General features: G+C 39.0%; 4 protein-coding genes across 4 annotated transcripts; 2 read left to right on the top strand and 2 right to left on the bottom strand.

Annotated features, from left to right (window-relative positions):
* Positions 1–110: 110 nt before the first annotated feature.
* On the bottom strand, positions 111–3944 carry LOC117387056 (cytochrome b-c1 complex subunit 2, mitochondrial). The gene is made up of 14 exons (XM_033984435.2): positions 3851–3944; positions 3256–3330; positions 3033–3182; positions 2788–2852; positions 2662–2718; positions 2414–2538; positions 2208–2305; positions 2069–2126; positions 1892–1987; positions 1470–1669; positions 1217–1297; positions 763–839; positions 481–634; positions 111–411 (listed from the first exon to the last, which is right to left on the bottom strand). The coding sequence occupies exons 1-14, from the start codon at positions 3881–3883 to the stop codon at positions 328–330; spliced, it is 1353 nt and encodes a 450-aa protein (XP_033840326.1). The 5' UTR covers positions 3884–3944; the 3' UTR covers positions 111–327.
* A 249-nt stretch (positions 3945–4193) lies between these two features.
* On the top strand, positions 4194–5258 carry snu13b (SNU13 homolog, small nuclear ribonucleoprotein b (U4/U6.U5)). The gene is made up of 3 exons (XM_033984568.2): positions 4194–4387; positions 4537–4657; positions 4818–5258. Exons 1-3 carry the CDS (start codon positions 4385–4387, stop codon positions 5078–5080), a joined length of 387 nt encoding a protein of 128 aa, XP_033840459.1. The 5' UTR covers positions 4194–4384; the 3' UTR covers positions 5081–5258.
* A 933-nt stretch (positions 5259–6191) lies between these two features.
* Positions 6192–8708, top strand: crym (crystallin, mu). Its single transcript, XM_033984689.2, has 8 exons — positions 6192–6414; positions 6589–6739; positions 6816–6878; positions 7298–7399; positions 7490–7673; positions 8248–8369; positions 8435–8519; positions 8599–8708. The coding sequence occupies exons 1-8, from the start codon at positions 6245–6247 to the stop codon at positions 8658–8660; spliced, it is 939 nt and encodes a 312-aa protein (XP_033840580.1). The 5' UTR covers positions 6192–6244; the 3' UTR covers positions 8661–8708.
* Positions 8709–8787: 79 nt separating this feature from the next.
* Positions 8788–12423, bottom strand: LOC117386818 (ras-related C3 botulinum toxin substrate 1). The gene is made up of 6 exons (XM_033984180.2): positions 12084–12423; positions 11096–11167; positions 10771–10888; positions 10407–10469; positions 10167–10326; positions 8788–10086 (listed from the first exon to the last, which is right to left on the bottom strand). The coding sequence occupies exons 1-6, from the start codon at positions 12116–12118 to the stop codon at positions 9956–9958; spliced, it is 579 nt and encodes a 192-aa protein (XP_033840071.1). The 5' UTR covers positions 12119–12423; the 3' UTR covers positions 8788–9955.
* Between the last annotated feature and the right edge of the window lie 221 nt (positions 12424–12644).

Below are 12644 nucleotides of genomic sequence, written 5' to 3'. Positions count from 1 at the left end.
GTTTAGTTTTGTTTACATTGTGGCATTAAAAACCTTTGATAGTACCTTGTGGCATAAATACACAGCTGCAGTTTGTATATTACTTGCACCTAAGAAATTTAGCACCAGACTAAGATATAATTTATTTCTTTACATCAGATATACAGTAAATGTGGACAGAGACATGTAAAGAGGAATACATTTGTAGAATACCACAAATAGTGATGTTGAGACATTCCTTTGAATAACAGCACTGCTGGGTATTATGTTTGTAAAACATCTCTATTTTGATGATAACAAAACACAACCTATTAAATTTTAAAGGAGAGGAGATGGACAATGAAACATTTAGAGTTCATCCACAAATGGAGTATTTACAAGGTTGCCACTCGAAGCCATAGTTTTCTTGCCAGAAACAAAGGTCTTTGCAGCCTGAAAAGAAAATCGATTAAGAAACTTGGCTTCAAATACAAATGTGATAAGAAATGTAAGAGGTCTTACGTTGGCAACGTCGGTCAGGGAGACATTGTCGATATTTTTAGAAATTTCCTCAGCAGAGCTGTATGATCCCACTGCCAGTGCCTGTGTTCCAATAGCTTCGAGCAAACCCTCTGAAGTCTCCAGGGACATCAGGAACTGTGCCTTTAGCTGAGCTCTGCAAATAGTATGTGAAGAGATTTTTTTTTCTACATGCTCATATAAACAAAAAACATGAAAAGAATAAGCCCCGTGATTTAAAAAAAAAAATCAAGTTAGTGTTTTCTCTACATTTCAAAGACTTACTTGGCTCGAGTAAGATCTGCAGCTGTGACTCCTCCATCTGCAATAGCCTTGACTTGGCTCACAGCAGCCTTGAGCACCTGCAAGGTGGTAAGTCACATGTCATTCTCATGCATTACAAAATAGGGAGGCAAACAATAAACTTACAATTAATTTCCTTGAGGCTGACCTTAATCATGATTGCATCTTGTGTAATCTTCATTGGCCCATATTTAAACATTTAACTTTAAAATTTTAAATGTTTAAATCAAATCAATACTACCAATAGCCTTTTTTTTTTACATAGCCCTATGTCTGTGTAAAATCCAGTTCTGTCAAGTGGACAAAAAGTTTTAACTCTGTGAATTGAATTTTCTTTTCGTATACCTAGTCCCATAACTGCATACAGATTTTAGTTCCAAAATGTGATAAACACCCATTCACTCAAACATATGCTTAAATTGATAGTGATACTCACATCGCGTACAGCTGCAGGTTGAGAAATGGTGTAAACTCCGAACAAACCAGAGTCTGTGTAGCTCACATTGAATGCACAGACCTGTTGAGGTAAATGATTCAGAATGAATAATGGAACATACTCTGTAATAAAGTCACAGATGATTTTGCATAATGGACAATCATAACTTTATTCCATACAATGCAAATTTCTTGGACAAGGCCCAGTTGTGTAAGCAGTAATATAGATTGAAGGTAAAGATAGAAAATCTCACGTCAAAAGGGTCTGTGGTGGCTTTAGCTACTTCCTGGCACAGTTTGCTCGAGATGTTGGAGCCCCTCTTGACATGAGGTCCTGCTCCCAGTAAATGCTGCAGCACCCCAAAGGACAGTGCATTACTGCCCCCTGCAGCCGCCCCTTCAGTCACCACCACTGAGTGCACCAAGCCACTGGTATTGGGAAGGCGAGCCTCACCTAGTTAATTGATTTAGAGCTGTTAGTAAGGGTGCCACATAGCACCAAAATGCTAAAATGTGTCACAAATTTAAGGATAGGAACATAAATTTAGTCTCAACAGCACTTGTGTCACATCCTGTTCTTAAAAGCCTTAATGATACTAAGACACTTAAATACATCAGAATGTATATAACATTCTAAGATCCATTGCATTTTCATGATAAAGCAATTGACACTCACCCCCGCGATATTGAGCTTTAGCTCCCACTGTCCCTGCACCACTGCGAATGTTCAAGAACTGTTCTCCAACTTGTTTCAGTATACCGTGATCCACACCTGTTGAACATCATTCAAACACAGGAGCCATTGAAGATAAAAACTAAACAGATTCCCAACTCTTTGTGTAAATGATCTTACCAAGTCCAACAAGAGCCATCCTAGCACTTGTGAAATTATTCTGCACAAACTGGTGCAGCTGGTAAAGTAAAAAATAAAAAGATTAATACTATAAATATAATTTATCTCCAGAAGAAAGTTGACATTGCAAATCCCTCACATGGTCAGACTGGATGTTTCCAACCATGTGGTTGGGGCAATACAGGGAGTTACATAGGGCATTCTTGTAGGCAGCATCATGCAGACCTTCAACTACTCCTGTCAACAAAGTCATATGTATTAACACATTAAGCAATATTTGGATTAAATTGATTAAAATGGTCATCTATAATTTGTAAATAAATGCATAAAATAAATAAAGACTACCTATCTGAGGACTGTGCGCAGCTTGAGCCTTGTCCATCTTTACCCTGGAAGTGAGCTCAGACACTTCCCAAGGTCGAAACTCAGGGGCAGTGGTCACATTAATTAAATACTCCATCACAGTGTCACTGCAGAGCGAAACAACTGTTATTAGCAAGTAAAAGGGTGCTTAAGTGGAAATGGTAAAAAATGTCATGTGTCCTGTCAAGCTCCGCAAGCAAAAAAAAACAAAAAACAAAAACATAAATTACATGTCATCTCTCAAGCAGTCGACGGTGTAGATCATATTTTCCCTGGTTGATATGACACTGCAGAAAAACACAATTTTAAATAATAAAGTTTTACTGTATGTAAATAAATTATTATTGTTAACAGACCTTAGACTTCCACCCACTGCTTCAACTCCACAGCATATCTTAAAAGACGATGCTCCTTTTGTAGTCTAAAAAGTAAATGATGGCAAAAAGTATTATGGTAAAATATCTTGCAATGTCCATTTATGAAAAAGAATATGTATAGAATACAATGTAATTTCAGAGAACATTTGTGTGTTAAGGTTTAAACAAATACATTCATTTTCTGTTTCAAACATAAAATTATACAGGACATAGTGATTGTATACCAGACTGGCGGCAAGGCGGAGGAGGTGAGTGACTCCTAAATTGTCCGGAGTTTCATAACGACAGCCAGCTTTGATAAACACTCCAATCTTTGATGCAGGGGAGTAATTCTCTTGTGATGCAATCACCAATCCACTAGGAAGCTTGGTGACCTGAAGAAACAAATAACATATTCACTTATTGTGTTAGTTTCCCCAAACTTGAAATATCCAAGAGTTAACTGACCTGCACATCCTGTGGTTGGAGTTTGACATGTTCAGCCTGAACCTTTCGAGCCGCCTGCGCAGCGTAAAGCCTTGACTGCAAAAATAGCTAAAAGTCATCTCAAAGTATATATTATACATACATTTGATTTGATTTCATTTTTCATTATAATTAATAATAACACTCTATGGATATGGATTAGTTTGTGGCCGTCAAAAGTCTCATAAACACAGTTTTTCACTTATAAAATGAGACTAACGTTATACCCCATACCATATGATAGTGACTGAATTTCCCCACTATCTTAACACTGCTAACGAGCTGCGCAAACACGTATAGTTTGGTCATAGGTGTTTTTTTTATGGATTACATGTGTGTAATTCCTTTCCACGAAAATCGATCATGTCTTTAACCACAAATGTTGCGGCAGTAAGCAATATATATCACGTTTTGTTGAGGCTATGGGGGTTAAGTCAGGTTACGGGTGACCGCTTCCTTGTAGCTCCAGTTATTTGTATAAGCCCTGAATTGGCTACGTTCATATCACCCGCACTCTCAAAGCGTAAAGTAACGTGTTTACTCTTATCCGGACATGCATAAATGTTATAAGTCTTACTGATAACTGCGATATTCCCCGAATCCCCTTCATCTCCCCTCTCTCCTTCACTCAGGACTGTGGAGCAATATGGCCGCTGAAAGTGCCCTACCCAGCATTCTGTGCGCGCATGACGTCATGAACGCTAAACCAAAAATAATGCGCCCTCTAACGGCTTTCCAAAGAATTTTCCACTACCATATGATTAGAAAGTTAAAACCTAATGTAAAAAATCAATAAATAAACTTATAACCGATATATACACTACCAAATGAACTAATACACGTATAAACCAAACACTTTCTGACAAAACTACATTCATGATAGAGCGCGGGACTTCCGTTCCATTTGCGCATGTGCAGTGTCCCACACGTGGGGTAAACGTTTGAACGAACTGCATGCTGCAACAGCAACAGACTTAATCGGGCTTGTGAGAATAAATTGAACATTTTACTATTATCTCGCCTTTTCTTCTTTCCCAGACCGCTTGGAATTAATTAGTCCTCCGTGAAGCATTTCGCCGAGAGGGCCGGAATATCTTGAAGTCGAGTGAAAATGGTAAGTGAAGCTTTGCCTCATCAGCAGCTAAAAGTAACCATACGGAAAAAAGAAATGTGATTAATTTTGGGGAACTATTATATTCCTTTTGTCCCCTTTCTACATTTGTAGTCTTATGCTCTAAAATATCATGTTTTTGTTATATTTAGACTGAAGCCCTAGTGAACCCCAAGGCCTACCCTCTGGCCGACGCTACTCTCACCAAAACCATCCTGGATTTGGTGCAACAAGCTGCAAACTACAAACAGCTCCGAAAAGGTGCTAATGAAGGTGAGCCAACTTTAGCCTAAAACTTGTATGGCTTTATTCCTAGATAACTCGCTGAATAACTTTTGAGTTTGTCAAACAGTTTGTATGCACTATATTTTGCATTAAATGTAACTGTATACATCTCCTCGTGTTCATAAATGTTTTGTTTTTTTATTTTCAGCTACTAAAACCCTGAACAGAGGCATTGCAGAGTTTATCGTGATGGCTGCTGATGCTGAACCACTGGAGATCATCCTCCACCTACCTTTACTGTGCGAGGACAAGAACGTCCCATATGTGTTCGTGCGCTCCAAGCAGGCCTTGGGCCGGGCCTGTGGGGTGTCTCGTCCCGTTATTGCTACCTCTGTGACCATAAAGGAAGGCTCTCAGCTCAAGCCACAGATTCAGTCTGTCCAAACCGCTATTGAGAGACTGCTCGTGTAATTCCTTTTTCCTGTGGATGATGACCACGTCTCTTCTGGAATAAAGAGACAATACCAAAATAGACCTTAAGTTAAATACAGCATATGGCTTGGCATGATGGTCTTTTATGTTGGTGAATCAGGTTTTTACTTTGTGTTTCATTTTGTAGTTTTACTGTTTGATTCACAATAAACATTTTTGTCAACTTGTACAAACCTTTTTAAGTACAGTGTGTAGACATAGAATTACTAGTTTGTATTTTTCAGCACAGTCAAGGGCTCTACTTGGAGACAGACAACTCAGAGTTTCACAAAACAGGTTTAGAGCAGTTAGAAAACTCAGATGGTGAACCTCGAGGTTAGCAGAAGACCCAAGAATTTATCAATGGATCCTAGAAAAGAAGATTCACCATGGCAATTGTAAACCACAGGACCCTTCCATTTTGAGACACAAGAAGTCGTGACTGGATCAGTCAGGTTTATACATGGCTCTATTAAAATAATGGGTTTAATATAAAATAAATATGTAGGGGCACATTGTTTTATCAACTTATTACATTTTAGTAGAAGAAGATTCAAATAATACATAATTTTGCTGCAGCCTACTTGGACAAGTTTATGTGTTGAGTACAATTCATACACAAAGTAATTGAAAGTGCTTTACAGAATAAGGACATTAAAAACACAATACAAACAACAATAATCATCATAAAATTAACATTAAAAGAGTACAGAATAAAATTATTAAACTATTATTATGAAGTTTAGAATTACAGTCTTTATATTCGATTTCAGATTTTAAATTAAATTGGCTACTTACCATTTTTTTTTTTTTTTTTACTTATTTGCTAATCTAAGATATTGAGAGCTGTGTATCTCAGAGTTTTTAAATGTATCCTACATAAAGAAAAAATTATAAGTGTAAATTAATTAAATTGAATAAAGTATGATCCATGAATGATTTGCATTTCCCAACATGCTTTAGTGCAGAAGAAGATGGGTCATTAGAGTAAAATGTGTGTAATTTCAGTCTAAACGCCTGCGCACTGGCTGCTTGTTCAAAAAAAACAAATATTTAGGGAGGTCTACATTTTTGACACATTGCCAGGATAACTGACCATACAGCCAGTGCTTTCAACTTGCGGGAAAACCGGAAGTCTGCTAGAGAATCAATCCCAATAGAAACATGGCCGAAGCTCCACCTGAGATCATTTGGGAACATGAAGTTCGCCGCTTGCTGCACTATGGTGAGCTTATTCCGCGCCTGGAAACGGCTTTGGGCAAATTCTCCAAAAGGAACAGCGCGGAAGTGATCCAGCCCGTGCGCACCACTGTCCCTCTGCAGAAACACAGTGGGTCTGTAGTCCAATGTTGGCATAATATTTCTGCAATGTACAATTACTAGTCTAGTCACTCTTTTTACTCCAGTAAAATGCAAGATATTCGAGATGGACTTTGTTTTGTTCAAACTGCGTTACAGCCTGCAGAAGATCTCACCCGAAGTTAATCAATGTCCAAACACTTGCGCAGGTTTCTCGGAGTGATGCCCTGCTACATGGAGAACGACGGAATCTTGTGTACAAAGTTGGTGAGCTTCTACAAAAGACCGGCTGGGTCCACTTTACCATCAACCCAAGCCACTGTGATGCTCTTGGACCCTGAGTATGGGAATGTGAAGGCAGTTAAGTCTGAGTGCATTCTGTTTGAATCACAATATGCGCCATAATGAATAACTAACCACAGGTTACAATGTGCAGGTTATGGATGGAGAAGTTATCACGTTCATGAGGACAGCCGCAGTCTCAGCAATCTCAGCTAAGGTCTGTCCAGCCAAAATAAAGTAATACAATCCCAGCCAGGGATGTACCCGCGGTACTGCCGTTGATTGGATTATTTGGGTAGGCTCATTGTACTTTATCAATACATCCTTATACATATACCTGTTAGTTAGTTTATTTCTAGCCATAGAACAGTGAGTATGCTATAGTACAAGTATGTAATGTATAATCTATAATAATGACATTTAAACAAACAGCGCCGCGTGCTGACGTCACCGGGCCGTTGTGCAGGTGTGAGCGCGCGCTACACGTGCACAACCGAAACGATTGAAACTGGTCGTATTTTTCATGCAGCCATGTAATTGCACACTGTACTTTTACAATTTGCAGCACAAACTACAAGAGTACAAACTCATTCCACATCTGTACAATACTGTCTTTACTAAATATGTGTTTTGCAGTTGCTGATGCGCCCTGATGCAGAGGTGCTGACAATTTTGGGAACAGGAAAACAAGCCAAGAGTCATTACAATGTTTTCACAGAAATCTTCCAGTTTAAGGAGGTGCATATCTTAAGGCATCGACAAAATTAGTATTTAAAGAACTCTTAAGTTCAAACCTTACTCTTACAGTTATTCCTGTCACCTGCACAGGTGCGTGTGTGGAGTCGCTCAGTGGACAGAGCAGACACCTTTGCTGGCTCTTTAAATGGTCCAGTAACTGTTTGCAAGTCAGTGGAGGAGGCGGTGAAGGGAGCAGATATTATAGTGACCGTCACCAGAAGCACAGAGCCAGTACTGTTCGGTCAGTGGGTGAAACCAGGTGCCCATGTCACAGGTGAGACTGATTATAAAAAGGCCCCAAAACAGGATGCTAAGGCTGGGTTCACTGGGGAGCCTACACACACCCATGTTTACCACGCACTACACACACCCATGTTTACCTGCAACTCCTTATACAGGCTGTAGAAATGTCTTCCAACTGTGTCAAATATTGTCTGATAGCTCAAGAGTTGGCTTAGTGACAAAAACACAATTGCAAACTAGCTGAATGTTTAACCCCTGTACATTTTAGAGTTAAAGTGTGTATCTGCTATTAAATTTTTTTTATTTCTTGTTCATTAAGATTGAGAAATGTCCATGAATTATTTCACGTCTTCAGAATCACTATTGTAGTGCAGCAATAAGGCACGACCAGGGTACTGTTAAGTGTAACTCCTCTTTCCCACTTTGGATACATTCATAAACCTCATTTTTAAGCCTCTTGCCTGGAGTCTCTAGGCATATTCCTCCTATGAGTTACCTTCTTCAGTTAGGCCTTGTATTTTTAACAAGGGTGCAGATTTCATCATTAAATAAAATGAGTGATGATTTTGTATAGCATTCACAATTTTTTTTTTCTTATTGAGTAGCAGTAGGAGCATGTAGACCTGATTGGCGTGAACTGGACGACACATTGATGAAGCAGGCAGTGGTGTATGTGGACAGCCGGGAGAGTGCCATGACGGAGTCTGGAGACATCATCCTCTCTGGGGTACTTGTGCCACTTTGGAAAAACAATGTTTATTTGAAGTTGGGTATTTAACACAATTGTTTTAGGTTGAAATTTTTGCTGAAATTGGAGATGTAATCAATGGAACAAAACCAGCTTGCAGAGAAAAGACCACTGTATTTAAATCCCTAGGTAGGTGGCAAACTAATACAATATAATGAGAATAAAGTGGACTACTACATAATACATAAACCCTTTTCTTTAAAAACAGGTTTGGGGGTTGAAGACGCAGCCTCTGCTCAACTGGTCTATGACAAGTGGAAACAATGTTGATTTATAGCTACACATTGTAACATTAAGCTTAGCAACAAGAAATCTGTATGCAGTTTTTCAAAGTGTCAATGTAATTTGTTGAATTTTCTAATGAACATAATTACAAAATAAAAAAACAATACTGTAGAGAATTTTGAAGACTTTATTTACTTAAAAAGAAATTTCTGCATTATACTATGTGAAAATAAAACCACGTGTAGCAAGAGTAAAACAGAGTGTGAAACACTGTTAAAATGTATTTGGATGTACAGCAGCTCCCCAGAGCACCCACTAACTTTGATCATTGCTCTTCTCAAAAAAAAACGTTCATCGATCTGGACTGCAGAGGTTGTATCGCACATGAAGGGGTTAACATTGGGTGCTAATACACATGGTTCACAGACTGGAAGAATACAGTAATAGATGTGGTCAAAATGACAGGTTACAAATCAGCAATGTGATGATTTAAAATGCTTTCTACATAAGCTCCAAGAATAAAACCGGCATACAAAAACTGAAGAGGCGCCTAACAGACCCACCTCACTTTTACATTGTGTCAGTTCTCTTAACATACAGTAGAATAACATGACAATGGGCACAGAGATAATAATGGCCATAATCAAAGCAGTGGCTACAACACTTCTTATTAGTATTTTTTAAGAATACATATTTTTTTACAAATGGTTAAACTCACTTGACAGAAGATTAAAACTATTAAACACATTAGTGTTTCCCATGGTTACTACAGTGTGGTGACCGCTGACTGAGTTTTGGCATTACATCAGTCTAGTCGAGTGAGAAATGTAAACAAATCATCAGCCAAAGATTAGAGACTGACAACCAAAAAGAGGAGAAATTATATTTTCCTAAAACAAAATAATAAAATAAAACATGTTTCATTAGTAAAATGTCTTCAAGGCAGCAGGAATATCTTAGTGTCAAGGACATTTAAGTACATCAAGGGATCTCCTTAGTTATTTGCAAGTAGAATTTGTAACTTTCTGATTTTAATTATTAAAGATAATTCTTGCTTGTTCTCCCTCTTTTTCCTGCATTAACCTCTAAATCATTTACACACCATAATTTTCACCAGGCCTTATGAAAAGTCACTTAATTACAGTTGTCTGAAAGAACAGGACAGACATAAGCAATCCTTTAGTGTGAGTGCTCAAATCTGTGAAGGTCTTTCAGAGTGTCTAATCTACCACTATGTAAGCAAGGACACCGAGTGTGAACTGAAACAGTGGGAGTTATGTCTTCCCTCTTAATAGGCAAGTTTGACTGCAACTGTGTAGCATACTCCCTGCAATTCTCCATTACAATAAAAGGCACTTTCTCCTCTTCTTCTTCATGGGTGGAGGGCAGAGGACTGCCCTGATGGCTTCATCAAACACTGTCTTAAGGCCACGCTGGGTCAAAGCTGAGCATTCCAGGTACTTGACTGCAGCTGGAAAAAAAACCCAAACAACTAGTTAGTTTAGCTGTTCCATTTAGCACAGACACCTAAAAGTATGATGAAGTACGAACTTATTTCTTTCGCCATAGCCAGGCCCTGGGGATAGGTGATTGGGATGAGTTTCTTCTCCTTAAGCTTATCAATTGTGTCCTTGTCATCTCTCAGATCCAGCTTGGTGCCCACCAAAATGATTGGCGTGTTAGGACAGTGGTGTCTCACTTCAGGATACCACTAGAATTGAAAAAAACGGTCAATATTAGAACCTTGAACCATACAAGTTGGTTACTAATACACATAAGCCCTAGTCTCACCTTGGCACGGACGTTTTCAAAGGAGGCAGGACTGACGACAGAAAAGCAAATCAGGAACACATCCTATAAAAAGATGGGATTACTGAATTACTATTATTGATGTAAACGTCAACTTAAACATGGACAGTAAGTAGCTCCTTGTAAAACACTGAGTGAGTCTAACTGTTGGACATACAGAGTCCAACTTGTGCTGCAGACAAAGGAGGCGAACAAGAGATGCTATTCACTTGCAGACATTGTAAAGGTATTGGGAATACAAGTCATTCACTACTACCCAGTATGAATGCAGTCCACAATTCTTCTGCTCAAGCCAGTGTTGCCAATATTGCCACCCCTAGCACAAAGTATCTTATATTGTATTTACCGTTTGTGGGTAGGACAATGGCCTAAGCCTGTCATAGTCCTCCTGTCCAGCTGTATCCCAAAGGCCAAGATTCACGGGTTTGCCATCAACCATAACATTAGCAGAGTAGTTGTCAAAGCTGTTGACACAAAGAAACTCAATAAGCAAACATAATATCAAATTTAGATTCCAATTTATTCCATTCTGCCTTCATTGCAGATTTTTATTTCCTCTTATGCGTTTTTATTGTAGCACTTTGAGACTGTACCTTGAATTGTGAAGTGTGTTAATAATAATAATACATTTTATTCATAGTATTATAAAATTGCATATTTGTCATTCTTACACTGTGGGGATGTACTCTCCGGGGAACGCATTGGTCGTGTAGCTGATGAGTAGGCAGGTCTTACCCACAGCCCTGAAAGTATGTAACATCAGATTAAAAACAAGAACAAATGACAAAGTTATTCATTTTCATTTCCTCATCCTTGCTCAAGACGTCGGCGAGAAGAACAGGCTTGTCATACTGCTAAGCCTTTGTTATGCCTGCCCCAATGTCAACCGCAGTGAAGACAAACATCTTTATTCATATTTAGCTAGTGCTTCTTCATGTTTACAATGTTTTGTTAAGTTACCATTCAAGGCTGTGAAGGATTTCCGATAAATCGGTCTTAATCTCTCTTCCTGGAGCACGTGAATTGTTTAAACTTTTTTACACTTTATTAATAGATAAATATTTGTGGCGTTGTTTATATACAACTTAATCTAATTAAATAACTTTCCATCCAATGTTATGTATAATTTTGAGGCGAGACATTTCACAACTCTTTCACAAGTGTGTACATTATGCCGTAGATTTATTCAGTTCTTTTGTTACACTAATCCTCATTTTGGCGTTAAATTACATCATCTTGTGCGGCTATGAATTCATGCTATAGGATTAAATAACTTGTCCACATCTGATAAAGAACGGGTAAACTGAGCTCTTCTGTGAACACATCGTGGCCTTTTGGGAAAATTAGTCAAAAAGACGGCTAGTATAGGCGCTTATAAGCGGCCATTACGCCCAAGTCATGTCTGGAAATGACACCCTGTGGCCTTATAGACACACCTCACCCGAAGCATGTCGAGAAATCTGTGTGACCCAGCTGGACTCAAAAGTAGCGACAACAACAGCTGTCGGCATGTTGGCATATTATCTGAGCCTAGTTAGCTGCTAGCCAACTGTTGCTAACTGGGTCAGCGTTTAAAAACCCCGTTGCCCATAAAAGTAAACACATGTGAAGAAATTAAACATGTAAGTGATTAAAGAAATGGTAAACATCTGAACTTACCCGTCCCCCACAACCACACACTTAATGGCCTGCATTGGACGGTTCTTTCGTCGGCTTTATCTCAGCTTTCGTCAATTAGCCACAGTTAGCTAAAGGCGGCTAAAGGACCGCTCCTCTGTCGCCTCAAAAGTACAGCGTGAACAAAGTTCAGAGGCCTCGATGTTTTCGAGATATTTTGGTTATATCTCGCGCAGAAAGTGTTGTGCTTGCCTATAGTTCTTCTGAGAAGCCAAAGCGAAACTTCAAAACTTGTAAATCAGAGGGGCAACACCCAAAAATTGAGGAGTCAAGATTGTGGAAAAACGCCCACAGTAAAGGCTGCAGCGTGAGGACTGTGCAAGTCATATCCGGTCCGAGCAGCGCGGAAAACACGTCCTCCTGCGGCCAATACAGGAATTACAACAAGAATTTTGTCAACGCCGCTCACTCAAACTCAAGTAGATGCGTACTGTTAGTGACAAAAAACATTGTTTAAACCCATATAAAACGCATCCTCAGACCCCAAATACCCACTTAATCAATTCAGGCCTATGAAGCATTATGAATAACACGCACAAGGGC

Source organism: Periophthalmus magnuspinnatus, chromosome 19 (assembly GCF_009829125.3).
Source record: "Periophthalmus magnuspinnatus isolate fPerMag1 chromosome 19, fPerMag1.2.pri, whole genome shotgun sequence".
In the NCBI taxonomy this organism is placed as follows: Eukaryota; Metazoa; Chordata; class Actinopteri; order Gobiiformes; family Gobiidae; genus Periophthalmus; species Periophthalmus magnuspinnatus.
This window is presented reverse-complemented; position numbering and strand designations above follow the sequence as displayed.

Excerpts from the sequence above, each read along its gene's own strand:
- LOC117386818 (XM_033984180.2), bottom strand. The coding sequence starts at position 12,118 with ATGCAGGCCATTAAGTGTGTGGTTGTGGGGGACGG. Across the intron at positions 10,889-11,095 it reads GGAGAGTACATCCCCACAGT|CTTTGACAACTACTCTGCTA; the intron begins GTAAGAATGACA and ends TTGTGTCAACAG. Across the intron at positions 10,470-10,770 it reads CATTGTCCTACCCACAAACG|GATGTGTTCCTGATTTGCTT; the intron begins GTAAATACAATA and ends ATCTTTTTATAG.
- snu13b (XM_033984568.2), top strand. Across the intron at positions 4,658-4,817 it reads CCGAAAAGGTGCTAATGAAG|CTACTAAAACCCTGAACAGA; the intron begins GTGAGCCAACTT and ends TTTTATTTTCAG.
- LOC117387056 (XM_033984435.2), bottom strand. The coding sequence starts at position 3,883 with ATGAAGGGGATTCGGGGAATATCGCAGTTATCA. Across the intron at positions 1,988-2,068 it reads GATGGCTCTTGTTGGACTTG|GTGTGGATCACGGTATACTG; the intron begins GTAAGATCATTT and ends GATGTTCAACAG. Across the intron at positions 412-480 it reads CCCTGACCGACGTTGCCAAC|GCTGCAAAGACCTTTGTTTC; the intron begins GTAAGACCTCTT and ends TTTTCTTTTCAG.
- crym (XM_033984689.2), top strand. The coding sequence starts at position 6,245 with ATGGCCGAAGCTCCACCTGAGATCATTTGGGAACATGAAGTTCGCCGC. Across the intron at positions 7,400-7,489 it reads AAATCTTCCAGTTTAAGGAG|GTGCGTGTGTGGAGTCGCTC; the intron begins GTGCATATCTTA and ends TCACCTGCACAG. Across the intron at positions 7,674-8,247 it reads ACCAGGTGCCCATGTCACAG|CAGTAGGAGCATGTAGACCT; the intron begins GTGAGACTGATT and ends CTTATTGAGTAG.